The sequence below is a fragment of the Lates calcarifer genome, linkage group LG6 (assembly GCF_001640805.2).
Source record: "Lates calcarifer isolate ASB-BC8 linkage group LG6, TLL_Latcal_v3, whole genome shotgun sequence".
Classification (NCBI taxonomy): Eukaryota; Metazoa; Chordata; class Actinopteri; family Centropomidae; genus Lates; species Lates calcarifer.
This window is the reverse complement of record NC_066838.1, coordinates 7,060,724-7,073,585: the sequence shown is the minus strand read 5'-3', so window position 1 is coordinate 7,073,585 and position 12,862 is coordinate 7,060,724. Positions and strand designations below refer to the sequence as shown.

Sequence of the window (12,862 nt, the reverse complement as noted above, 5' to 3'; positions counted from 1 at the left end):
ACTTCACAGAGTGCTTGTATCAAGTGTACTGCATTATGTTTTTTTATCAACAGATGTAAACTTAATTTCAAGAAAGGTCCAATATACCAGTACACATACTAGTAGTATACATATGTGACGGTAACAGTACTTGAGTTTGTCAAAGGTTAAAGTTGTCTAATATATTTTACTCATAAGTGTTGTATCTTTTTGTAAATTTGTATATCATTTGTCATGATACTTTATTTTTACAGTTACTGTAAGTGAACACAGTTGTCCATCACAACCAAATTAAACATGTTGTTAGTTCACCCTCTCTAAACTGAAACATAATAAGCTGTGTAATATCTCAACATTTAACAAACAAACAAACAAAAAAAGTAAAGACTTTGGCTCCACCCCAATCTGTGATGTCAGAGTACCTGTTGGTGCTTCTTTGACAGCACAGTGACATTTAATGGACAGAAAATACCAATACTTCCCTCCCTCACATTCAGTATTTCTTTTCTAAATAATGCTAGACATGCAGACTGGCTTCAACAGTAACACCTCAGTACCTTGGTGTGAAGTCAAAGTTAAAAGAAGAAGTTAAAATATGAAACATCTTCATCCTCATGTCACGAAAAAATGTAACCCAAAATACCTGAGATGATTACACTGCTGAGAATTAACATACATACATAAAGCTCATTTCTGTGCTCCTTAGAGAAACTCCTGAAATGAGAAGCCATTACGGCTAATACAGCATTAGTTTAGTTATTATAATAAACTCTATCTTAAAGCGTTATTATATAAAGCCTCTGCAGAAATGAGTGGTGCATGTCATATTTCCATTTTATTTGTTGTCATGCTCAGAAACGTCCTTGGAGCAGAGTTTGGAAAGTAGCATGGACTGCTGACGTGGCACGCTGGCTTATCTGCTGAATGCAATACTAACTCCCTTACATACTCTGTCTCTGCCAAGGCAGGCATTTTCACAGAAAAACGGCTCATGGAAATCCCTTAAAATTGACAAGGCCAGCTTACTTTTCAGCTAGCCCAACATAACACTCTCCGCCTAACTCCGTTCAGAACTAAGCGTCGTATTAAGATATTCAACAAATGTGTGCACACAATAAAACAGAGATGTATTAGCTGATAACTGTTCCTAAACAAAGGACAATGTGAGGGACCAGGAGGTAAGCTCACATCCCCACAATCCTCTTTGGTCCATACAATAGCAGAGAGGAAAAAGTAAATCCTTTTTGATTATGGATGTGATACATTATCTTGCTCACAGGAGGTTAAAGAGTACACTGGGGACAGCAACATTTACAGGCGTGTTGTCCAGCACCTCACCAGTCATTGTGTCACATCATGTGGGGGAGGGAGTGCATATGTGGGGGTGGGGTGTTTGTGACAACTGCCATCTGGTGCGCTGGCAAACCGGCACATGTGACAACGTGACGATGACAGCATCAGTGTGAACAGCAGCTTTTAAAGTTAAAAAAAGAAAAATGAAAAGAGCTGAAGCTTGAACCAGAAAACCATGCAGTATGTCACTCTGCCTCCAAGACAGTAATTTGACAAATAACTTGGCAGGCTTTTTGGGGAAACAATAAGAGAGCTGCTGCTTTCATCATACAATTTGTCACTTTTTCCTTTGAGTAGATGAGTAGATATCCCACAAGCCCTCCTCAGTTAGTGACAGATTTTTTTAAGAGAGCAGCACACGCATAATTGATTATGTCTCTGTTGTCTGTGAGCCAGTGATTTGAATATTACTCCTACAAATTGAAAGAATATTTAAGAGGCTTTAAAATACGCAGTGTTTGACTTTTGTTCATGAGCCAGTAATTGGAATATTCTGAACTCAGTTGGCAGAGTTTTTCTTTTTGGGAACAGTGTTTTTATTTTTTTATTTCAAACACTCGGCCTGGACTTTCAGACCCTCCTCCACTGGCACAGGCTGGGTACTTGAGCATTCCTGTCCAAACTCAGGCCACAAACAAACACAACCAACCATCTTCACAAAGCCTGCTGTCCTCAATTTCTCTGTTTACTGCATTTCTAATATTCCCACTGCACCTCGTCTTCGTCCAGCCTGTGTCCTGTGTTCTTTGGCTTGAGGAATAGAAACCTAGATGATGAAGAGGAAAAAAACCTTCCTGCTGGTTATTTTGAAATGTTTTATTTAGTATAAAGTCGACAGTGCTGCATTCTGCATCGCCTAGAACTCTTGCCATGAAGGCTTGGTGTCCCACGAGGCTTTGGAGTACATGTGGAGTAAGCAGGCACAGCCACCTGGCCCTTTCAAGAAAGGGCAGAGGCTCTGCTGTAGCTGGGGGCGCTCAGTTATTTAGCTCTGCATGAGGACTCAACATGAGCAGTTTCTCTGCAACATAACCTGAAACAGTTTCCACTAAAACACCATGATTATTATGTGTCATTATCAGTTTTGCTCTGATCAGTGTGTCAGCTTGAAAGTAAAAGGCTGAGTTGTTTCTGCTGGTTTTCCTTGTTACCCATAGTTACTTTTTTCTCTTTTATTATTTTGGGCATTTTGCCTTTATTTGTTGGTCGACAGCGTAGTGATACAGGACAGGAAACATGGGAAGAGACAAGGCTGTGACATGCAGCAAAGGTTCCCGCTAGATGAATGTCTGTTACAGTAAACTGCCTCACACCAGCTCAGGAAGGGACTCGAGTTCCAGAGATTTTTTTTACTGGAAATAAACAACAGAGGTATAAAGGGTGTACAATCCCAGTGTGGAAGTTGGTTTTTACCAGCAGCACATGGACGAGTGAGAGATGTGGGTGAAGGTTGTGGGCTGCAAAAATGGCAAATTAAACCAAAGCCAGGGGAAATACAAAGTTTACTGTCTTTCACATAGTTTTTAATGTCTTATCAAGACATAAGCTACATGGACAAAAGAATGTGGATCCTCAAAGATTGTACCCATGAGCACCTATCTGCTGCTGCAACAGCCTCTGCTCTTTTAGAGGTCTTCCCACAAGAGTTAGAAACCTAGCTGCAGTGATTTGCTCTGATTCAGCCACAGGAGCATCAGAGAGGTCAGACAAGAGCTGGATCTCAGTCAGGTTTCACTTCATCTTTAAGGTGTTCTTAGATGAGGTTGAGGTCAAATCTCTGTGAAGGCCAGTTAAATCACTTGTCACCCAACAACATCATGATTTTAATTAAAATGGCTGCTTCGACTTTCATTGTCATGGTTACAATAATAAATGATTAAGGTTATCTAACCGTCGTGACGATGGTTAACAAAAGACATGGCTTTAGGAACAGCTGTCTTCTTTGTTAAAATCTACTCAGACCTTTGCTATGCTCAGGTTTGATCCCCGGCTCCTCCAGTCCGTGTATCCTTATATTCTTCCTAACATATGTGGTTTTGAGGGACTCGAAGTGTTTTTCTTCTTGGTAGAACACTCTCAACACACCAAGCTGGGAAATCCATTCTCTATAGACCTGACTCTGTGCATGAGGCCACTGTCCCAAACTGCTGTCATAATTTAGTTATTATTTAAGTATTATTTTACGCTGTAGCATAAAAAATTTCCCTGAACCAGACCAAGAAAAACAGACCTCACACCAAAGGTAAACAAAGGTATGAGAACAAGCTGTCAGTCTATAATACTTATCATGTCATTAAATGCCAGTAATGTAAGTTTAGAAAGACGACACATGAACTACAAGGAAATCTTCTCAGGGAATGATTTCAGAAACTGTAAATCTATGATCAAATGAAACAAAAATAAAGACATAATGTGAAGGTTACATATTCGGTATAACAGAGGAATAATGTCATAAACTCACCTTTAAATGATGAAACATTGGTTCAAAAATAAACTGGTCCCAGGCAGCCAGTAAAAGACGACAGGATCAGCTAAATGCCCCTGTTAAGTAAAATGCCTAATTACCCTAAATGATTATATATTCATGAATATTCCTCAAAGAGTGATTTGAAGGTTATCATTTGGCTGGAATAAAGATAGCACTTAATATCCCCCAAGTGTCCCTGAGCGTCCTTGCCTCGGGGAAACAACCATCTGTTTGACCTCGCTCAAAGTAGGACGTTTGATTTGAGAGGGGAATGGAAACATGAAGGCTCCCTCAGTCTGTTTGGCCTCAGCTTGCTCATCACTTACCTCTGTATCTTTGAAGATGAAAGCAGACAAAACAAAATGTTATCACAGTATATTCACATCACCTCCGGCTAACAGAGAGCGTGTCTGTACTGTCATTGTTTTATGAAGGTGTGTGAATGTGGGCTGTGGTTTGATGTGTCAGAGAATTCCCAAGGTGACGAGCCATTTATATCACAAACCTCAGCAATAACTGAAGCTTGTAGCCACAGGCACAACCATCTGTTGGAGCTCCTGGAAAATGGGTCACCTAAATGATACATCACTCCATACAAGGCAATTTCTGTAGGTGTCACTCAAACAAAAGTCTTTCCTCTGTCCTTGCTGAGTCCTCAATGGATAAGAAGTGTCAGTGGCAGTAGCCGTACCAATAACATACTCCAGTTATTCTCCTGTATCATGGAGCTAAAAGAGAACCCCAAAGAGGACCCCAAAAACTGTAGGTCACCAGATGATATTATGTTATATACAGCACACTTGCTGTGAAGAATCTTCAATCTGATTGGGTCAGCTCAGTGTCCAACAATACTGCAGCGCACGATCTACGTCAGACATCAGCGCAAGGCAGGAAGAATGTTACCCTTGGCATAGAGGGTTAGGGAGAGTGTGTGTGGAGGTTGACTTAGAGGACGGACAGAGAGTTTATGTCCCTATCCATAACCTTATATAAACTTAACTGTCTAACTGTTATCTGTCTATAATCTTAACCACACTGTAATTTCCCTGTGTGTAAAATAATGTTGTTGAACATAATGCAAAGTTTTACAGAATTGTCTGATATAAATTTGGATTGTTAATATTAACAGTGAAAATATTCCTGTGCTACTGTGAGTTCATTATTTATAACTGTATCAATCTGCCTTAGATGAATGCACCCGGTGTGTTAGCATTATGCTAATGAAACCATGTCCGTTGTTTGACAGTGCCAGCACAGCCCTGAAGGTGACCTTTGAGGTGTGTCCGGAAATGAGGAGACACATGGAGATCTTACCAAAGACCGGCTTCATCCAGGCTCAATCAAGCTTTAACGCCCAACTCAAGTTCCTGCCGAGGTAAGAAAGGACACACGGGGGGGATGCAATGATAATGGAATCACTGGAGCATTGATAATCTGATTTTGGACTGTGAGCTTGTTGAGATTATATCAAAGAGCAAACTGTGTCAGTCCAAAGCAGAGTTATCCTGGGGTATGCTGACGTCCCATCCTCCTACCCCCTCTCAACCACTGCAGTTTTCCTGTTGAACAAAAACTGATAAAGTGGATACACCAGACACACACACACACACGCACAAAAAAACAATGGTGTAAAATTATTACTCAAACTGTTGTAAACATCCATCACTGTTTACACACCAGCACAGAAGCAGCAGCTTTCACATGAGCTAAAGGAGAAACATTCTAACTCGCTGTGAAATGGATGGAAGTGCATCTGCCTGAGAGATGAGCAACTAACTGTCCAATTCTGAAATAAAAAGGAGAGTATCAGCTGGATAAACATGCTCTGAAATCAGATGCTAGTATGCTACAATGCTTTTATGATATCTTCCCTTTTTGATAAAAGCTTTGGAGTCTGATAGAGTTACAGATGGCAACAGTTAGAAAAGAGTTTCTCCAACATACCTACACTCTGAGCACAGGGCCACAGAGGCTCCTGATAATGGTTTCTAATGACTCTGAAGGACGTGGTAATTCTTTCTACAATGATATCGGCTCTATATTTAGATGGAGAGGCAGGAGTTGAACTGTGGTTTGAATGCCAGGAGAGCGGACCGGGGACCCCCAGGGCAGATATGAGAGGCGTGCAGTATGTAAAAACTCAGCGTGGGCGCCAGTATTCTTCTGCCCACCCCCCTTTTTTTTCCCGTTCACAGTTCAGCAGCTTTGTTTATTGATAGCTGAGAAGATATTGATGGAAAAAAAACACAAACAGGACATTTTCTTTGCACATGACAAAAGTTAGGGGCGTGCCCTGGTCATCGTTCAGCAACAGGGCGGGAGGGGAAAGTGGGAAAATGTCAGTAATCTGCCTTAGTGAATCGGCAGAGGTTTTAATGCAAGGATTAGAGTAGGGCATTACTCGTGCTGCTGCTGCTAAGATGGTACAGCGTTCACAAGCACTAACACAGCCACAGCTACCACCCCCTCCTCCCTCTGTATCACACTTTTTCTCTCTGTCTCTCTCTTTCACTTCTGTGCTGTCTTCTCCCACTCTCTCACACATACTTCTCTTTTTCTTGGCCTCTCACCTCTTTGCTTAACTATACTTCTCTCTCTCTCTCTCTCTGGTTTTCTCAGTCTCTACCCTCCTCTGTCTCTCTGCTCCTTCACTTCCCCTCTAACTACATCTACTCTGCCTCTCTCTGTTATTCTCAAACTCCTCTCATTCCTCTTTCCATCCACCATCTACCACTGCTTATACACTGGCCCTGATTCTGCTTATATAACCTCAGACACCAGACCCAGTTCTCTGTGCTCTCATTTACAACACTGTTGTTCTTAAAGGATAATTCCACTTCATTACAACTTGGGTCTTATTCTGTAGGTTTGGTCATCAGTTCTGTTGTTATCTTAACACTGAACTTACCATGTTAATTACAGTTCCACTTCCTTATTCAGTGTGATATTGTCTCTGTATGAACCTATTTTTTGGGAGAGATTGTTGTCTGTTGTTATCTGTTTTGCTGCCTTTAGCAGCTGCTAGAGGCAGTTACTGGTTTTTGTGACAATCAAAGAAATAAGGTGATATGACCAAAATCTCATATCCTATCATTAGCAATATATATCTGGTCTGTGTCAGACTGTCATTCCTCATTTAGGAATAAGGTCCTCGATTTGTCTGGTTGATCCTTCTCCTGTTCAGAGCTGCCCAGTTCTGTCTCACCTTCACTGAGTATTCATGTTTCTGCCTGTGCCAATGTGTTGGCAGGTAAGATTGCAAACTGTCATCCAAACATATCCACTCCATTCCGTAAACAGTGTATTTTGCGACACTATGAAACAAACAATAGATCATATGAAATGATATTCTTATTTCATCATCTAATATGTATTGTCATATCACACAGCCCTACAAAGAAATATACCAAAATAAGAGTTGTTCGGTTTGTAGAGCTATGATGATCACACAAGCAAAAGCATATATGATTTAAAATTAATATGATAGGACCACACCCTTAAACTGCATTTTTTTTTAAAATTCCAAATCATCAGCTCTGCTTTTTTATCAAATACTAAAGATATATTGGATGATAGAAAGATAAGAATATTCAGTTATTTGTTTATGGCTTACAATTTTGACAGACTTTACCGGGACCCTGTGGTCTAACACTTTACCTCCTCATGATCTGAACAATGTCTGTATGAGAGGACAGATCTCTAAATCATACGATGTCGGTGGTCTTGATCTTTGCCATCAAAGACACTGTCTGACAAGAACAGCCTGAAAACCCTAATAATAAACTAGACTTTTCAGTCCTGCCCAATTGGACTTTACAGCTCTGTCTCCATGTTCCAGTATCTGTGTGACTGACTAACCACAGTTTGTTCCTTTAGATGAAGAAATATTCAATCAGCTTCACAGTAAAAGTGATTAATAAGTAATTAATATTATTACTGTAGACAAATATAACTGATGATAAAACTTTTTCATTTTGGTTCACATATCACAGATACTGTGCCATTTGTGGCTGCCATCTTTGGTTGGATTAGAGGATGGCGTTGCATCTTGGGAAGTGGGCACAGAGTCATTTTCATCCAGGAACTGGACTGTTTATTTATCCAGATGGTCTGAAGAGTCTTTGAGGATTCTGGAAATACCTTCAGAACTGTGATAAACTTTCTGCATTTTTTAAAGATTTAAAGGGATTTGTCTTCAGGAAAAAAAATGCTTCGCTCTTGATGATGATGCCAGGACACACACACACACTAGGGGCTAGTTGAGTACAATGTTATCAAAACTAACGAAGGTGATGGCCAGAGCTACAGAAATAGGACAGAAATTGTCCTTTAAGAGAGTCCTGAAATTCATACAGATCATACATGTCAGGAGGTTGTGTTTCTTTATGTGTTGTCTCTGTCATGGTTGGATCTCTCCTTCCAATCTGCTGGTTTTTAGTAGGTTTGCCTTTTGTGTTATGCAGTAGCGGTGTGTCATTTAAAATGGCAGTGCCAAGTCTTGGAGCCAGAGCCTGTGATTGAATTCCCAAATCCTCATTAGCAGCACTGTTTTCACTCAATGTGTCATCCACACACACACACACACACACACACACACACACACACACACACACATACACATACAGAGAGAGCTAAATCTCTATTCTGAAATGACTCATAGTGTTCATTCTTTACACAGGTGTTTGCTTCTTGCCTTCTCTCCTCAGGCTTTTGGGAGAGGGTGAGCACATTCTTGCTTCCTGCTCTGGAGGATTGCACTCAACCTGCCCACATCCTTCACCATCTTTGCCTTGCTTCATTCCTCTCTGCCTGTCTTCCTCCACTTTTATTTGTCACCATCCAGCCCACACATTTCCCTCACATATCCACAGCATTGTTCCACACACTACATAATCCCCTGTACGGCTTCAGGGCCAGCAGTTCAGAGGTTTGTGATCTTGTTCAGCTGAGAGGAACGATGCTCAGTTACAGTAGATTCAGACAGACACAACTGTGTTCATGTTAGCCACTTCCTGTTTTAGAGAGGATATTATATTGTTGTTTGTTGTTTTTCATGATAAATGACAAAATATGTCAGATCTGTTTAATTTGCTGAACAAATACGAGATGTTTCATTGCATTGAACTGAAAACAAGGTGTTAGAATTAGCATGTGAGCTACATTACCTAGCCATGTGGTCTGGCTCACTTTGGCCTGGATATGTAGCTTTAGAGCTTCTTCCTAAAGTGTGATAGTTTTGAAAACCATGAACCTGTTAGAAGTAAAACATTCTGCATGAAGAGAATTTCAGCTTCGCAGATTTTGAGACTGGAGAAAAAATTGTTTCTCTCTTTTTCTTCTGCTGTGTAAACCTGATGACAAGATCATTAGGACAGGATTGCTTGAATGAGCGGTTTTAGGTGTAATCTCTGAAGAGCGAGAGCAGCATGTCCCACGCCGGCAGTTCCGGCTGATAAAAGGGAGATTACAGGGATGATTTCCTACAGATTAAAGGGACCGGCTCCACCAGTACTGCCCCTGCTAGTTCATCTCTCACACCAGTACCAGAAACTTTTGTGATGCTATGAGCTGCACGAAAACAAGCAAAGAAAATAACCTGTTTGGTCAACATGATTTTTAAGATTTCTGTCGTGATCAGTGACTGTAGTTTTTCCATCCCCATAATGACAAATCCCTAAGCCTCTTAATCCTTTTTGTAATCCTTTTCATAATCACTTTTTTTAATGGTGAAGTGAAATTCAAGCTTGAGTCCATATTGAAGAGGGTACATATACATATACATATACACATACACATACACATACACATATTGATGTCTTTTGGGTTTTTGAAGCCTGTCATGGATCAGATCCTCAAGATTATTGCTTCTTTGACTCTGAAAATATAGATAAAGTTGATCTGCCCAAACATTTCATTAGTTCCTGGTGAAATCCAGCTATAGCTATTTTCCTGGTACCACAAAGTTAGACCAACTATTTCAGCTCTACTATGTCCTCTACTAATCTCAGAAGTTATCATTAAAGACTATGGAGGAGAATTACTTTTGGACGAGAATGTGGATAATCTGGCAGTGGAGAAGAAGAGCACACAAGTAAGTCTGTGCAGGACAGTGACAAATCTGAAGCCCCATCTATCCGCAAAAATTCTCCGGAGCATATGGCCTGGCGATGTCCCACCAGGCTTTTCCACTCTGCCCTGCCAAGCTAATTCAAGAGTGACTCTCCAGCAGCGATTCTATTAGCAGGCAGAACAAGAGTGCTTCTTTAAATACACCCTCTGTGCTCATTGGTCAAGCTACAGAGGGAAAGAAATACTTTTTTTTTTCATTACTCTTCTTTGTAAATGCGGAGATTTAATTTTGACGTGTGGGGAAGTGACCTATTTGAGCTTTGAGGATGTCATAGTAGATCAGCGTGTTGACAGCAGTTGCGTGTTGAAATGAGACCTGGGAAATCAAAACCTGTCCTTGAACCTGAAGCTGGCAGATTTGTTGGAGGCGAGGCTTGGTTATGGTGCTTTGAAAAAAAAAAAAAATAGTATGACATCTGGAGAGCCTTAAAACCAGTTATATTTACAGTATTAGCTCTCAAGCCTTCAACCAGCATTAAGAGCGTAAAGAGGGAAAGACAGAGAAGACAGCTGATGGTACAGAAACAGAGGAGTCGAGGAGGAGCAGGAAAAAGAAGAGAGGGATGTTGGGAAGAGGACGGAGAGAGTGAGAGCTGGAGGTAGATCTGAGCCACAAACTGCATTTGACATTTGACCACTATTTCCATGATGATAAACTATAAATACACACAGTACATGTATACAGTGAATATATACGCTATCACGAGAACAGCTCTTCACATTGGAGGATACTGAGGGACTGGAGTTTTACATAAGCCTGTGCATGACTACTGGGCCTTTTTGAATCATACTTACGTCTCCCATCACCATGGCTACAACCTACAGTAGTGTGGAGGCGCGCTCTACATCTCTCTCCTGCTTTCCCTGGCGAGCCGATCCTGCAGTCGTGGGTTAAAGTAAAGTAATGGGTCTTCAGGGTCCGTATCTTTATCTTTCTTTGAAAAGCTCGACAGTGGCTTGTGGCTTTTGACTGCTGGTTATCCAATACACTGAAAAACAAAAAACTAATTAGCAACCTTTAAAATCACTGTTACGTGTTTGTTTTCAGCCTGTAATTGGTGTCTTTGCTCTCCTCTGTTCATGATGTTATGATGAAGCTGTTTTTATGAGAAAATATTAGAAATGTTAGAAAACAACACCTGCCTTTTCTGCCTCTCTTAACAGACGCTCCTTATCCAAAGATGCACAGAAGTTTTTTGACAGTGATACAGGAGTCCTGGAGGTTCCAATGACAGTGGAGGTAGCAGGCCAGGTTTGTATCATACTGCGCACTATATACATTCAGTCTGTTTCACAGTAAAACTCTCTGCGATCCTGAAAACAATGTACTTATTCAGCGATGCAGGGCTCGTGTCCTACTTTGTCCCCAACAGAAACAGAGCCACTGAAGGTTGCAACCTATTTTGCTGGTAACAAGCTAAAATTATCTCCCACCTCCAAGGCCCAGTTACTCCATGGGCGTTAATAAGCCATGCATAAAGGTTACTCCACATGGTTTTACTCAGAATGTCTCTAGCAGCTCAAAGTGGGAAAGCAGGAATTTACACTATGCGTTACTTTCTCATCCTACTGAGTGTACATATATATATATATATTAACAGATATCGATTAACAGACATTTTTATTGTTCTGCGGTGTAATTATTAAATTCATGCCTTCCTACATGGGGTTTTGCTGTTTTATAGTGGCTTCATATATAACATATATCAGCATATATCACTGTAAGTTCAGAAGTGGAAAGAGTTACTGTAACTCAGGCACCCTGGCTCCTGGAAGTAAAAGTCTTAGTAAAAGTCTCTCTCACATACAGTCAGTTCTCTGTCCTTTATTCTGCTCCTCAGCACTGCCACATGTTTAATGGTTTTTATAAATGTTCAATCAGACATCATGATATTTGATCAGATCTTTCCTAAAGTTGTATTATGGCCAAAATGATCCTGGTACAGTATTATGTTGATCATTGATCGTCACTTTAATTGTTGTCTTGATGGGATAATGACAGTGACAGTGAAATATATTATGGCCCTATTTTACAATGATTTTTTACTAAGACATGACATGGGTTCACACCATTACTAGTAGACTAATATATATTGTTATTACATATACTTATATACATATACTTTGGTTGTGTATGGTGCAGTTGACATTTATAAGGAGACTATTTGTGATCCAGTGTGTCATTCCTCTCAGGAACTCCAAATCTGAATATCTTCTTCAAGGTCCAACCTGCATTTTGAAATATGAAAACGATCAATTCAGGATCCCTGAAGTGGAAAATAAACTGCTTACAGCCACTGAATTCCTTTAGCTCGTCAGCAGCAGCCTTTATTAAAAAACACAGAGCAGCTGCTTAAACATTCGTGTTGCGTTGATGCCAGTACTCTTTCTCAGTAAATCTAAATCTGGACTGTCTCCTTGCCATATTGTCACCTTCCTCTCCCTCCCCATCCAGCCTATATTCCCTGTCTCTACCAGGACAAGGAGAGGAGAGGATTGTGGGGTTGGGGTGGAGTGGCTCTGACCAGGAGCCAAAGACTGGGCCAGGATGCTCCTGTGGAGCACCAAAGCTGTTGCCCCCAGCCCCAGGCCCTGAGCTCCTGGCATTAAACCAGTTGCATGTGCACGCGCACGCACACACACACACAAACACACACACACACTGTTGAATAGTCACCAGACGCCACAGCAGCCAGGATGGGAATGGCACCGACAGCAGTAAACAAGGTCATTTACTGAGCACTGACATGACTCAAGAGGACATCAGTTTGAGAAAAATAACATCACTTAGTTTCCTAATCTACAACTATGAATTTATAAAGGACCAGGCTGATGATTCTGTATTTTTGTCAGCAAACCCAATGAAAAGACCAAAACCAACAGTGAATTATTATTCCTCTGTGTCTTAGAGCTCCACTGTCCAAAAACTAATGA

The 12,862-nt window shown here is 40.8% G+C and overlaps 1 protein-coding gene across 1 annotated transcript in view; it reads left to right on the top strand.

The window, feature by feature from the left end:
• cfap74 (cilia and flagella associated protein 74) overlaps positions 1-12,862 on the top strand; it is a 50,011-nt gene that overhangs the window by 24,150 nt on the left and 12,999 nt on the right. Inside the window, exons 22-23 of the mRNA XM_018675147.2 lie at positions 5,046-5,174; positions 11,093-11,180. Coding sequence (XP_018530663.1) covers positions 5,046-5,174; positions 11,093-11,180 — 217 coding nt within the window. The remainder of the gene's footprint in view (positions 1-5,045; positions 5,175-11,092; positions 11,181-12,862) is intronic.